This window comes from Amphiura filiformis, chromosome 3 (genome assembly GCF_039555335.1).
Source record: "Amphiura filiformis chromosome 3, Afil_fr2py, whole genome shotgun sequence".
Taxonomy (NCBI): domain Eukaryota; kingdom Metazoa; phylum Echinodermata; class Ophiuroidea; order Amphilepidida; family Amphiuridae; genus Amphiura; species Amphiura filiformis.
This window is the reverse complement of record NC_092630.1, coordinates 61,820,786-61,835,769: the sequence shown is the minus strand read 5'-3', so window position 1 is coordinate 61,835,769 and position 14,984 is coordinate 61,820,786. Positions and strand designations below refer to the sequence as shown.

Below are 14,984 nucleotides of genomic sequence, written 5' to 3'. Positions count from 1 at the left end.
AAGCGCCCGCCCAGGGTATTTTCAATTTGCTAAAGGGTACCATGTTGAGGTTAGATGTTGAGGTAGCTGCAGGACTACCGGTGCAAGTCCTGCGTAAACTTGCAATACATTTTCTGCATCAGAAAAGCTATTAGAACATCTCAGGACCATTTTAAAACATTAAGTAAATTTGTCTCTAATAAATGCCCCTTACGAAAAAATTAGGTAAACAAGGTGAAAATAAGCGCCAGCCCAAAATGACTTTGTTAAGCACCCTGGGCGCTTATTGGAATGAATACGTTAGTCTCTTTCACAACCGGTTTCTGTTGTTCCGAACAGCTCTTCTTGAAGGCTCCAGAAGAGCTACTTGCTATTTAGAATCTAATGCCTATAGTGTCCAAAAAGGCAAGAAATAAATCGACCTACAATGTACCGACCCTCCTGATTTTTTTCATGAAAGGGCAAACAAACATTTTTTCTTGGCTTATTGTTTGTATGCATGTGTTAGTTGTAGGCCTACACTTCTTGTTATTTCCATGTTGTGGTCAAATTTTCAAACCCTATGAATAGATTGTTTCGACTGAAACTGAAAAACATTTTGTTTTAAATGTTATTATTACTAAGGGGCGCACCATTAGATTTCCAGGGGGGGCATGGGAGTTTTTGAAAAAAAAAAACTTTGCCCACTAGTGAGAAAAAAAAAAAACTTTGCCCACTAGTGAGACAAAAAAAAAAATTTTTGCCTCACTGATGAGTAAAAAAAAAAAATTTCTTCCACCCAACTTTGTATACAAATTTACATTAAAATTGAAAAAAAAAATAACCGCTGCAAGTAAAAAAAAAAATTTTGTGCTCTTTGGAGGAAAAAAAAAAAAATTCCGCCGCCTTATGCGATGTAAAAAAAATTCTGCCTGACCCAAACTCCCATGCCCCCCCCTGAGAATCTAATGGTGCGTCCCTAATGTTAGGATATGGATACCTTTTGTACAATGGGCTATTATGCTGATATCCTGAATTCTATAAACTTGTGGTTTGATCAGTGACCTCAAGAACAAGTGTGTGCACACTGATCAACATTGGCATTGTTTGACCTCAGACCAGTGTCAAGCATAATAGAGATCATCCTGGAATGTATATCTGAAAAATATACCCCCCCCCCCACCCCCTACAATCCTATTATATGTAACCTTGGGCCAGTAGCCAGAGGTGCAGGTATGTGCAACCTACACAATTCCAATCCTTAGACTGTATAAATCCACCATTTTGTTCTAAATTGAATAATTGAATAATTTGTAAGTTCCTGTCTGAATTCATCCATGAATTATGAAGGGCAAGGTCAAACAAAACAAGCAGTACTGCAGATGAAATTGAAATGCATTTTGGACAGCTGGAACAGCATAATATTATTGGTTCTGATATTGATAAAGTATTTTATAAGATCTGTGTGGCAGCAATGAGACATTGCTAAATATCTAGGTTTTTTATCCTGGCTTGAGCCTGGTCCTATTAGGACCCAAGTGTTTCTCCACATTGACAAACTGAAAACTAGACAAACAAACCTACATGTAATATTGATATGGATTGAGTCACTTCAGTTTTCAAGACAAACCCAGTCAGTGCTAATTATACTCTTCGTATTTTGATCCCATTTAACAAGTACCGATGTGGAATTGAGACACAACAATTTCATTGTTCATCCCTTTAGCTTTATTAAAAGTGAAGTGGACTAATTAAAGTTTAATGAAGATTGGGATTCATATAGATCTAGGTACTCTACATCTGAAGACGCGTACAGTAGCCGCTACTCATCGCAGTTAATGTTGTGAATTATAAATGAAGTGGAGAAGTAATATTGTAAATGTGTAATAATGAACACAATACTTGTGAGACTACATTAACCTTTTTCAAAGTTGACCAATAAAACAATCTGGCATAGTTAGTTGTCAAAACCTATCTGTAGACTGTATGTAGAGCTTTGTGTTTTTTGTTGAAGCTGATAATAATTTGCACTTATTTTTACTAGACCGACTACAGAATACAGATCGAACTATTATTAAACTAGGCCTGCTAAGAATACTAGCGATTTTGGAGGCCAAAAACGCACCCCGATTTTCCAAAAAGCGCAAAAATCCGTGATTTTTTTTTTTTTTTTTTTAGTGATTTTCAATATTTTTTTCAGCGGACTTGGAGAGTCCCTGGGGCCTAACATCAAGTGCTACCATGATTTAAAAAAATTTAAAAAAAAAATTTTAAAAAAAAAATTAAGAAAATAAAAAAATAAAAATTGCGTTAAAAAAAAAAAAAATTATGGATTTAGAGAGTCCCTTGACCTAGAGTGAGGTACTGCAATCATTTGTAGTTGATTTTTTAAAAATTCGAAAAAAGATACAAAAAAATTACAAGTTTGTATCCAAATGGGACAGATTTGTAACTTGTGTTCACTGCATAGTCTATTGCAGATTAAAAATGCATTGGTTTTGTACACAAGTGTATATCTTAGGCCAATTACAATTGATTCTTAGTTTCCTGTTTCCCGCCCGCGTCCAAAGTAGAGAATTGCAAAATATTTAATTATTTTATTTATATTTTGGATTTTCTCTTTAAAAATAACTTTTAATGACTACCATTTGCTACTTTCTGACTTGGATCATATCATCTATAATGATGAATAAACATAGAACATAACTGTGCCATTACTTATGTATAAAATCAAACATAGAAGTAAAATAATTAAATGCATGCTCCTTGTCAAAATGGCTTGATGTAGGTTGCGACCACTTATTTTAAAATAAAGAAAATAAAAGATAATTAATAATTAATAATTAAAAGTCGCCTCATCCCTGGTTTTCAACCATGAAACAGGAAACTAAGAATTAATTGTGAAGGGCCTTAGATAGATTTTGAAGTGAACACAAGTTACAAATTGGTCCCATTTGGATACAAACTTGTAATTTTTAATTTTTTTAAAATGATGGTAGCATTTGATGTTAGGTCCAGGGACTCTCCAAATCCGCGAAAAAAAAATTAAAAATCGCAAAAAAAAAAAATGTTTTTGTTTAGATTTTTTCAAAAATGTCAAAAAACGCAATTGGAGCCAAAATATGCAAATTGCGGCGCAAATAACGCAATTGCGTTTTCTTAGCAGCCCTATATTAAACGTTCAATTGCTTAATTCTATATTTTTTCTCGTTTATCTATATTTATTACAGGACTATCTGTGTGCCTGCCACTAGAACTCCTTGAAATCACTTATTACAATGAGGGAATACAAGCTTGTTGTGTTGGGATCTGGAGGTGTTGGCAAGAGTGCCCTGGTAAGTCTACACATTCAAGTGTTTACCATACTCACTTCATTGTGAAGCTCTATGAGGCAGAATAGCTTGTTTATACATCCCAATGGCATAGTTCTGTGACATGAAGTAGACATATTGGGGTTTAGGAACTGTGTCTCAACAAATGAGAATGTATGAGATGCGTTCATAGAGAAATATTTGTTGTGGGTATATAAGTTCTGACCAGAATTTATTGTTATTTTGGAAAATCACAATAATGAATTCAAATGAGGGTCAGAAATTGAAGTGAGGGTGGGTGAAACTCAAAATGGGACTTTCATCAGCCTTATATACATTGTAGTTAAAGAAATCTGCTAGACGTCTTGAGAGTTTCTTTTTACAGTCTATGCTGGCAGTAATGCTCAACAACTAGGCTGTCAATCCTCATTTCGTCAAGTGTGTCATGTATAATTTAGGTCTGCACTGAATGTAGATATGCATGCATGGTCCACTTTTAATACAAGTTAAATTTACCTACAATGTATAAACATTGTACATACTCTGTCTGGATTAACAATATCCAGGGTGATCCAGGGTAGTTACTTGCATATATTTGCAAATCAGGGTCTACATTATGTGTATGCTCCACTGCTCATACTAATACACAAGTCTATGACAAAAGGGAATACATTTGACCAATATATTGCTTGTTTTAAGATCTAATTAAAGCCATATTGTAACATTTGCTGAGGAGAATGCCCTCACTATTTTAAAAATTTTGTTTTATACGTGATTGTAATACCAAAATCTGAGATTTCATTTAAAACTCAGGAACCAACCGTTGTCTAGTTATTGTGATGGAAATATTGGTCGAACACATGTGCAATGTTCATAACACACTACCTACCTAGCATGCAGGACAGTTATACATGTACACACATCAAAGGACTGTACCGTAGCACAACCAGCGGAGTGACACACATTTAATTGGCGACATCTGCGCTGGTAGTAAATTCCAATTTTCTTTGCTTTACCTTGTTTGTTCTACTCAAAATTAAAAGGAGACATCTGACAGAAATTAGCTAAGGGCAATTCCATGTTACTCGCGTTACATTTTTGATAAAATCAGCACATTCAATGTCATATAAATACAATTGAACAAGGAGTTGGTTTATTCATCTTCTCTCCACATGTACTTACTGACCCAACGTATCAAATCACATAAACTTTAATTTTGCTAATAACTAGATGAAACATTTATTAGCAAAAATGTGATTGTGACTAAGCGTTCTGAAAAATTACACCTTCAAAATTAGGCTTTTACTTGTTCAATATTTCTCCTCAAACAAACAGCTGCAGACAAAAGTTTATACCACTAAGTAATTACCTTATATCTCAGCTGTATTACAGAAACAAACACCAAGTATATTTGAGATTGGTATTTTTAAAATGGCCAGCTTTAGCTAAATTGGTGCGTGACTCGGCGTTACGTGACTCAAGCGTTACGCTCACTATTTTGATTACATGGTCCCACTTTGAAAGCTTTAAACACGCTCAATTTCATTTCCATTGTGGTCAGTTTTACTTTAGCACTATAAAAATACTGTAATTCAGCATTAAAAAGGACCCTCCCCTGGTGGTGTGGTGGGGTGGGGTGGTGGTAATGGGGGCTAATGATGGAAATTTAAAAAAACTGGCAATTTGAATAAGAATACAATTTTCATTATATACATTTATTACATAAAATACATTGAAAAACTGTATGGAAACATTCATATACACCAGGCACAAAAAGAAACTTGTCAGTTATAGTCATCCTTGCTGTTCAACAACCTGATCATTTTGGATTATTCTGAAATATACATTTTGTTAATTGGACTTTGCTTTCTCACCTGACACCCTGTTCGTAAAAATTTAACAAGAATTGACCACGACATGGGCCTCCAAACTCTCAAACCCCAAAATTAAAAGTTGCAATTTCAACGATTTTCAATGGGATGCATCGTTGTGTTGTACACAAGCACCACGGATTCGATCAATAAAGCACACAGTGTAACAGGCACAATTGAATCGTTAAAATTGCAACTTTCGATTTTTGGGGGTCTTGAGGCACATATCTTGGTCAATTCTTTCTCGATTTTCATGAACATGATGTCAAACGAGAAAGCAAAATCCAACTAACAAAATGTATATTTCAGAATAATGCAAAATTATCAAGTTGTTGAACAGCAAGGGTGACTATATTACTGACGAGTTTCTTTTTGTGCCTGGTGTATAATGCAAAACTGATATAGACCATTTAAGGTTTGCAAAATAGGTTCCTAAAAATTTTCCGTATGTGCAAAGAGGGGTAAGGATTTTTTGACAGGCCGAGAAGAGGATCAAGCAATTTATGGCAGGCTGAGAGGGGAGGTCTGCTCATTGCAGAGCCCCTAGTAGCAAAAAATATAAAGGCTGCAGCTGATCAATGTGGAACACATTCCTCAGACTTGATTTATTCATCTTCTCTTTACATGTATCAAATCACGTAAACTTGTAATTTGTGAATAACTCTATGTAACGATGTAACATTTATTGGCAAAAATGTGGTTGTGATTTTGGTTACAAAATTACCCCTTCAAATTGAGCTTTTACTTTTTCAATATTTCTCCACAAACAAGAAGCTGCACACAAAAGTTGATACCACTAGGTAATTACCTTTTACTGCAGCTATACTACAGAAGCAAACATTAAGTACATTTGAGTTTGGTATTTTTAAAATGGCCAACTTAGTGTGTGACTCGCGTTACGTTACATGACTGTTACACTCACTATTTGATAACACAGCCCAATTTGAAAGCTCTAAACATCCTCTATTTAATTTATATTGTGGAATTCAACTTTAAACATGTTCTTCTGTTCTGGGGTTAGGTGGAGAAACTGGGGTGGAATGGTGGTAGTGGGTGTTTATAATGGGTATTTATAATGGAAAGTCAAATTGTGAATTTGAATTCACAGATGGGGACAAAAACGGTTTCCAGTCCTGCAATTTGTTAAGTGATGTACAATAATTATGAGTCCTGGGGAGGGTAAAATTAGGAGGGAGAAGTTTTAGTGATTATTTATGGATTATTTTCTAGCCCTACTGTATAGAGAGCTGTATAATATGTGTGACTCGCATTACAATATCGTGACTCGCGTTACATTGTGACTCGCGTTACCATTTTGAATAGTCTGTCTCTGGTGGTACAATTGTAGCAAACCAAAAACCTTATGAAATAATTATGAGTTATGACCCAAACCAGGAGGAAAATGAAAGGGAACATTTATAACCCTTTAGATTTTTTACTGCATTAAAAAGTTGTTCTTTTTGTGACTCGCGTTACATGCTTAACATTATACAACTTGCTGTTCCATCCTGACCATTACCAACACAGCTTCCTAATTTTTTATTTTTTATTTTGACAAATTATGTATCAAACAACACTATCACAAAAAAGAATTGTTTTTGTTCCATATATTAATGAGAAAAAAAATTAATTACTTTTGACTATCTGCTATTAACAAAATGTAGGAAAATACATTAAATCCTTCAAATCAATGAAAAAAAAATACTGCAGCTGATATTCATTTGAAAATTTCTATTTTGTTAACTTTAAAGGGTGTATAATCAAAATATATCATCTATCATTGCCAATTGCAAAGTTCATATTTTTGAAAAAATGTCATTTTAACATGGAATTGCCCAGAACATTTTTAGGAAAAGAAATTTAATCTATTTTTTGCTTTTGAACAAAGAATGAGCTCATTGAACTTGACTATAAAGGTTGAAGTAAGAGTTTCAAATATTATGTTTAATGCACCGGCAGTCCGGCAGTGTTTTTTACTACGGACTGAGCATTAAAACAAGCAGTTAGTTGTACTTTTGTAGATGGTACATTTGGTAGAGCAGTAGATTTGGAAAAATTCCCATAGGAAAAATTATACTTGTAAATTTAAGAAGCCTTTGCAGATACCAAATAGAGTCTGCCAACCAGGAACAAAGTAATAATTGTTGTAGGGTCAACTTACGAAAAAGTACATATGTATATAATCAGTAGGGCATATATTTTAGAGTCTTGCTTGACTAGAACTGAAAGAAGTGTTGTCCCTGAGATATTCAGAACCTGGATTCAGAACAACTGAGTAGTTGGTTGCCTTTGTCATGTTGTACAGTAGAAAGCTGCTTGAGTGCTGACCCCTTTGGCAGGAAGAATACTTGATAGTATCAACCCTGAGTCCTAAAATTTATTTGTTAATCTTTTCTTCTCTGCCAGTGAAGGAAAATAAGGCTCAATTGATGTCTGTACACTTTTGGTTCCTAATGCAGCCAGACCACAAAGAAGGCTTGAAACCAAGTTAATTGATTTCTTTTCACCCAAATAAAGCAGGTCATTTTTGTGGAATTCAACCACTATTAAAATTGAATAGAAAAAGCAACTGTATACATTTTACACATGTCAAATGTATGCATTGTTGGTGCTATAAAGCAATTGAGGTGGGATACATGGAATAACAATTATGGTTTTGATGGGGACTTATGAGTCATAATTTGGAAGAAATAAGAGTATTGCTGCAAATTATAAATTGGTGTAATTGATGAATGAAAACCGGGAATGAAAACTGTTTTTGTTTTATATAAGGTACATAATATACACCAAAGTTGAACAAATTTGTTTGTGTATTATTATTTTTAAAAAATTATTAATTAATCCTACTGGAATTACCTTTGATAGATATAGATGTTGGGAAGTTTCTCAGTTGTACATCTTGGCACAAACAAGAAAAGTTTTGAAAAAAGACATCCATTTTGTTCATGTATTTAGTGTGACCAATCTACTGATGAATGGATATTCAAATTAATATTAAGTTTGAAGCGCAATATTGAGTTGCTCATTTGACATAATATTTCGTATGTTCTCTTCTTTACTTTACAGACAGTGCAATTTGTACAAGGAATCTTTGTAGAGAAATATGATCCCACAATTGAGGACAGTTACAGAAAGGTAAGTATCTTTGATTTAAAATAGCACAGAATAATTAGATATGAAAATACCGGTACACAGGTGACATCTCCAAGAAAACAAGCAGCCACTTGCATTTCCCTTTGTTTTTCCTGCAGTTGTTAAAATTTACATTTAAAAGTTGGCCTGAATGAAATTCAACTCCTTTCAAAATTGATCCTCTTAACGCCTACTTTGTGGCCCCAGTGTATATCCCCCAATGAAAGCGTATTTCCTGAAGTATCATTCTCTAACGGATGAGTATCATTGTAGGTGCAGAATCAGAATATGGATTTAAACACAAAATGAGGTTACAAAGCAGACTACCATCATCTGGGAGTAAGTCCAAGCTCTTCTTTACTTCAGGATTAGCAGAATTGTGACAATTTTATATATGAGACATCCACTTGTACTAAAAAAAATGCAGTGATTTATAGTGCTCTACACAGGCATTAAGCCCAAAAGCACTGTCCATTTCACAGATATTCACTGACCACTGTGGCCCAAGACAAAAATCATTTGATATTCACTGACCACTGTGGCCCAAGACAAAAATCATTTGATCGTCACTGACCACTGTGGCCCAAGACAAAAATCATTTAGTTACAATCAGGAATTTGCAGCTAAGAAATGCACACACTATATACCACAATAAACCATGGTAGCCAGGATCAGCTCTCTTAAGTTATAAATACAGAAACCATGGTAACTAAGACAAACAAGCAGTTAGTTTCTTGCCCTGGGAAATTTCAAATTAGCTAATTTATTGGCCAGGGGATTGAACTCACAATTGTCAAACCTCAAAATGGTCAAACATCAAAATTCAAACATCAATAACAATTATGGTACTCTAGTGGTGCAAAGGTCAACTACTATTAAGAGAAATTTTGGTGGAGACAGTACATATCAGTGTTTTATATGAAAATGTACATCATGACACCTGTGATGGCTGAAGCCAAGGATTTATTTGGCACAATTCTCTGATAAGAATTCATTGTTTCCTCTGCTCTTATATGTAGGTAATAAATATGCTAGTGACCTGTCCACCATACATGTATTCAACAGGCTTTGTGTACATAAATTGGTTTTTCAATATTTAAATAATCAAGCCAGCAGTCAATCTTCCAATAATTGCACAGCAACAGTACCTTACCTATAATATTCATTGTAATTAAAGCTTGACATCCAAATCAAGCGATTTTTGTTGGGACTGTGAGTCACATGGCCACAGTCCATGAGTTAATAATAGGGTTGGTAGCTTTTGGCCTTGAATCATGAAAATAAAATGCTACCATATGAAAAAGAGATTGATGATGAGTTATATTAAAGCGGACACACCCATTTGTAAAAGCTGGATATAGATGAAATAGGGATGAAATCATGCAGTTTTTGTTCATAAACATTTAATGATTCAGCATCTGTTAGTCTTTGAATTGAAAAAAATGCTGACTACATACATATAGTTAGTCACATAATTTATGTGAGTAGATACACTTTGTATAGATTTCTGTCTACAAATATTTCATTTTCGATTTGTTTTTAAATCGTTTTTCATTTATTTTGGGTTTTGCCTAAGATATTTTTTGTTCATAAATTTGTTTAAAAATACTAAATTGGTATTAATGCTATTAATATTTTATATGCAGAATGCCCTAAATGTGGCATTTGCCTATTAGAATTAATCCTAGAAAACTATTAGAGGCTCAAGCAACTGAAATGTTTCTTCCTGAATCCAATAATTAATCAATAATAAATTATAAATACAGCATCAACTTGAATTAAATTAAAATGATAAATTTACCTGGAATACAAGACTTATTATTCTCTCAGCAGAAATTTGAAAGGTAAGCACTTAGCGTTAAAAGTGTGTTGCAATGTGTTTTAACCTCCAAATAGCCTCTTCCCTGCCAGTCTTGCTATTCCTTTCTTCAAGAGTAGATTGCGCTAAATCTGATAGCTGCCTCATGTAGCATTTTAGTATTTTAAAAAGTGAAACATTTCATATTAGGAGGTAACCATTACAGATTTTGGGTAAGAGCAGAGTTTTTTTTTTAGAGGACACAGTTCCGACCCTTGGTGGGAAGATTGCGGGTTAATAAGACCCCAGTGATTCTATCATGTAACATGATGATGGTGTGCCTTACAAGGCACTTGTTCCTCTCCACCTAGGATGTTTTGGAGATGGGAACATCTAAGCCAAGACTTGTGCAGGAGGAGTAGTGAACCCCCACAAGAAGTTACACTATGGACCATAATGGCCTCATCCATTGGCATAGTTCAATAACCTCAAATAAACAATCATAGTGCAAAATTCCACCTTAACTTGCAGAGAATGAGTTTTTGTACCCAAATTTTCCAAGGTAGTGGGGCTAAAGAACTGTACCCTGATAGATGAAGGTGTTGTGGATCCTATTACAAATGGACATTTTGGCATGTGGGCATTGCATTAAATACCTAAATACGTAGTCGTACCTTAAATGTGATGCAGGCAGCTATTGTCATTAGAACAATCCAGAGGTAGCAGTACAGTAATATGTGTCAAGCTGCGGCATATTAGAAAAGCATGTCACAACTTTTCACTGACTTGAATGTTTTCTCTCATAACTTACTGCAAAGGTCAAACACTTGGAAGTGATAAAGTCAATATCTTTGAGCACACAGGAGTTTTAAGGGAATGAAGTGCTCATTTGAAGTGATCTGTGTATGTTTCATAGAACAGAGTTTCTTAGTAAATCATAGGAATTGTTAAAACAATGATTCTTGCTTTATTGATATGGCTTCTATGGAACACAAATTAGGCAAAAGTCTTGAGATATGGTATTGTTGCAATCAACTATGAAAATAATATATTTGTCAGTGATCTGCTGATTTTGTGGGGTTGAACAAGTTGAAACAAGTTGAAAGATAACATGTTGTATCATCTTTCACTCAACTCAAAAACTTCAAATACCCTAAATCCTACCTGTTAAATAGCATCTTTTTTGCTACCCCTTCAAATCTTGTTGTGGGTGAGGGTTATAAATGCAGGCTTTTACATTTAGACCTACTCCTACATGTATTGCTTGGCTGTTCATCATGTTGTAAGTAACATTTATAGACAGGTCAAAATTTGAGAATTTGTGCTTTATTAAAATGTTGGAGGCATTTCGTGTTAAAAGTGGTTAAACATGCTTTTTAAGATAATTGAGGGTGCTGAATCTGAAAATGCTGTTTAACGGTTCAGTTTTGGAGTCTTAGCCCTCAAAATTCAAAAAACAAAATGGCCGCCATTTTCAACATATTTTTGATAATAACTTGAATTTTAAACAACATAGGAGGTTAAAAATGGTGGCAATATCCATGTTTATGATACAGAGGAACCCGAATTGATTGTTACTGAAGTTTTAACTGGTATGGTTTTGCTGCCATGTTGAATTCCAAAATGGCCGCCATTTTCATCAAGTTTCTGCATTTTCTGCTATAACTTGGATAGTAGGCAACGTAGAAGTTTATAAATGATGGCAGTACCCATATTTTTAATACTAAGGATACCAAATTATCTGTTACCTACTATCTGTTGTAACTAGTTAGCGTTGCCACCATCTAGAATTCCAAGATGGCCGCCATTCATTAGGTAATTTCTGGGGTGTGTTTCAGAAAAACAAATTGTCATCGTTTTCATAAGGGTAGGTTACTTTCTCTGGCTAAATGCACTTTTAATTTCTTTAGAGCAAAAACAGTGATATTGAATTAGTTTTCCAAGTGCATTTTAAAAGGTTAAAGATTTCAAAATGGCCGCCTACTAGGCCTATACTTTACACCGTACAACTCATAAAACTGGTAACATTGGCACTTGATTTTACTTACGGATAATTGTTCCCGTTAGGATCTTGCAACTATTTGATTCTTTCTATTTGACCTTTCACTTCGTAGTACATTGATTCCAAACTCTGATTAATGGATTTAGCCTCTTCTGTTTTTGCACTCTTGTTGGCTGTTAAATGTGCTTAGCCTTTTTGCAACTGCAATTGCCATTTATACATGCATGAAACTATCTCATGACATGCTTTGGGAATTGGAGGTAGTGTCATCAGTTGTGGAGCTAGGTTCTACCTATGTAGGTCCATCCCATGTCAGTTACTTTGGGGAGAATTGGAGAAATAGTGACTGCTTGTTTCCAAATACAAGCCTGGTAATGTGCATACTTTGTATGAAGCCTTACTGCATCAGATGTTGGTGGTAGATTCTCCTGTGGACAACCCTTGAAAATAGTATCACCCGTGCCTTATCGCATCTGTCCACATCATCTGGCAATTATATGGACATGGTGAGCATTCTCTTGCTTTCATCAGAGCACACCGTGATGGTGTCTGGGATCTCCACTTGTATGCCTTCAGTAGGATGCTAACTTTCTTTTTTAGGTATGATCATACCACTATGCCAAATGGGGTACCACTTATATGGCAAAAATGAGCTACATTCCACCATGTACACCAAAAGTCCTCCTTGAATTCCAGGCAGGAAATTTCGTTGTAAAGGAGTCCGGGCGGAAATTCAATCAAGTATCCCCTGATTATAGCCAAGAATGGTTGAATGGTACTGGGAAGAGGAGCGGCGGGATTGTAGGTATCACAAGAAGTATCACTGCATTAGGCGATGGGTACTCTCTTATATAACATGAGAACTTGCATATCAAGTAAATTAGACAAGTGCTGATGATGGAACACTCCCAATTGGAAAGTTAGTATGTGTACAACGAGATTACACCATCCAGCGTGACAACCTCGATGAGGAGAAGTCGACTCAGCTTTCGGATGATTCAATGTTTTCAGCAAGGGGTACCATCTCCTGTACTGTAGAATATTGCAACCAAAGATTTGGCCAGTGCTAGTGGCATAGATTTCTTTTTGACGACATGGGGGGGGGGCAAACAATTTCTTGAAGTATAGTGAATCCAGCACCTTTTGGCAACAGAATAAGATGATGGTACAAATGCACGCACAAATTTGCACTTTTTACAGTTTTAGGCTAAAATGGCCAAATATCATGTTAATTTGGCTGGAAACACACATATACAGGCGTCAACATTGGGAGGGGATGATTGTATGGACCACCCCTGGCAAAATATTGGGGAATTTATCCTCCTATCCCCCATGGATGATTTAGGGTCATCCCAGGTCAATCGATGAGGAAGTTGCTTGATGACCTGATCCCAACCATGTGACAGATTCACTCTAAAGCCCCGCTCCTGTTGAGGGGCGTTGTTAAACTTGTACCCACACTTCTTTGACTCCCTGCTCGAACCAACATAGTTCACGGTCCAAAATGACAACTTTGTCAATGTCAAAGCTGTGACCGCTGCCCTCAAGATGTTTGTAGACTGCTGAATCGTTGCCACTTGAACTAGCGCGTCTAAGTTGGGATATATGCGACTCTGCAGGGATTGGTCGGTTTTACCAATGTAAAGTGCTTGGCACTGATCTTCAGCGCACTTGACACCATAAACAACACCACTAATACGGCCCTTAAGGCAGATAGAAACATTCTACAGCGATTTGTGACAGCCTCTAAGGCAGGACGTACAACTTGGACCAGATTCTGCAGCATGAACTTATGCCTGTTCAAATTTCACTTGCTGCCATGAATGGGAGTCTGCATATAAGCAGTGGCGGCTGAGTTTCAGAGGATTGAGGTAACCTTTGACAGATACCAGCATGATTCCATCAAGACTGGAACCAGAGCCCTACACTCTTTCCCTACGCGGCGTAATAGAAAACCACAACGTTCTCTACCGAATAACTGGACTAACTTTCTCTCACTTGGAGAGAATAAAGCAAATCTTGCCGCTCCTATCTCAACAGATGCTGTATCAATTGCACCCACAACACTTGTAGTGGCTGGAGGATTTGCACATATAACAGAAGTTAGATCTTCAGATTCAGGGATGGACACAACAGCCCTAGAGGCCATGAGGAGGCGGATACTCACTTTATACTTCATTGCATTAACACAAATGCTGAAGCTGTAGTGGTTTCAGTATGTGACACTGACATACTTGTCTTGCTGGCTGCTTATTTTGACAAGATGCTATGCACACAGCTGTGGATGAAGGCAGGATCTGTAAGAAGCCCAAATACATCCCAATCCACAAAATCCATCAGGAACTGCTGCCTTGCCAAGTGGAAGCTTTGCTTCTATCTCATAACTGGTTGTGACAGTGTGTCACAGCTTGCTGGCTACTGACAAAAGACAGAGGTGTTTCAAGCAATTGTTGACAGCTCTTAGCACAATTCATTTGCAAGGTGCATGCCAGATGATGTGCACAGATGCGATAAGGCACGTGTGATACTATTCTCAAAGGGTTGTCCACAGGAGAATCTACCACCAACATGCAAATGTACCAATGGATGTATAAACAATTGCAGCTGCATGAAACGTAAGCTAACATGCACAGATGGTTGTGCATACGTGTGCATTTAACAGCCAACAAGAGTGCAGAAACAGAAGAGACTTTCAAGTCTCTTCTGTTTTTGCATTCTTGCCTTAAAAGGCATCAATTAAAGTTAGGAATCACTGAACTACAAAGTGAAAGGTCAAATAGAGAGAATCAAATAGTTACAAGATCCTAACAGGAACAATTAGCCGTAAGTAACATTAAGTGCCAATGTTGACAGTTTCATGAGTTCTACGGTGTAAAGTATAATAGGTAATTTGGAAATCTTTAACCTTTTTA

The 14,984-nt window shown here is 36.0% G+C and overlaps 1 protein-coding gene across 1 annotated transcript in view; it reads left to right on the top strand.

The window, feature by feature from the left end:
• Positions 1-14,984, top strand: part of LOC140148895 (ras-related protein Rap-1b) — a 50,282-nt gene that overhangs the window by 6,042 nt on the left and 29,256 nt on the right. The window contains exons 2-3 of the mRNA XM_072170992.1: positions 3,189-3,293; positions 8,207-8,275. Coding sequence (XP_072027093.1) covers positions 3,237-3,293; positions 8,207-8,275 — 126 coding nt within the window. The 5' untranslated portion in view covers positions 3,189-3,236. The remainder of the gene's footprint in view (positions 1-3,188; positions 3,294-8,206; positions 8,276-14,984) is intronic.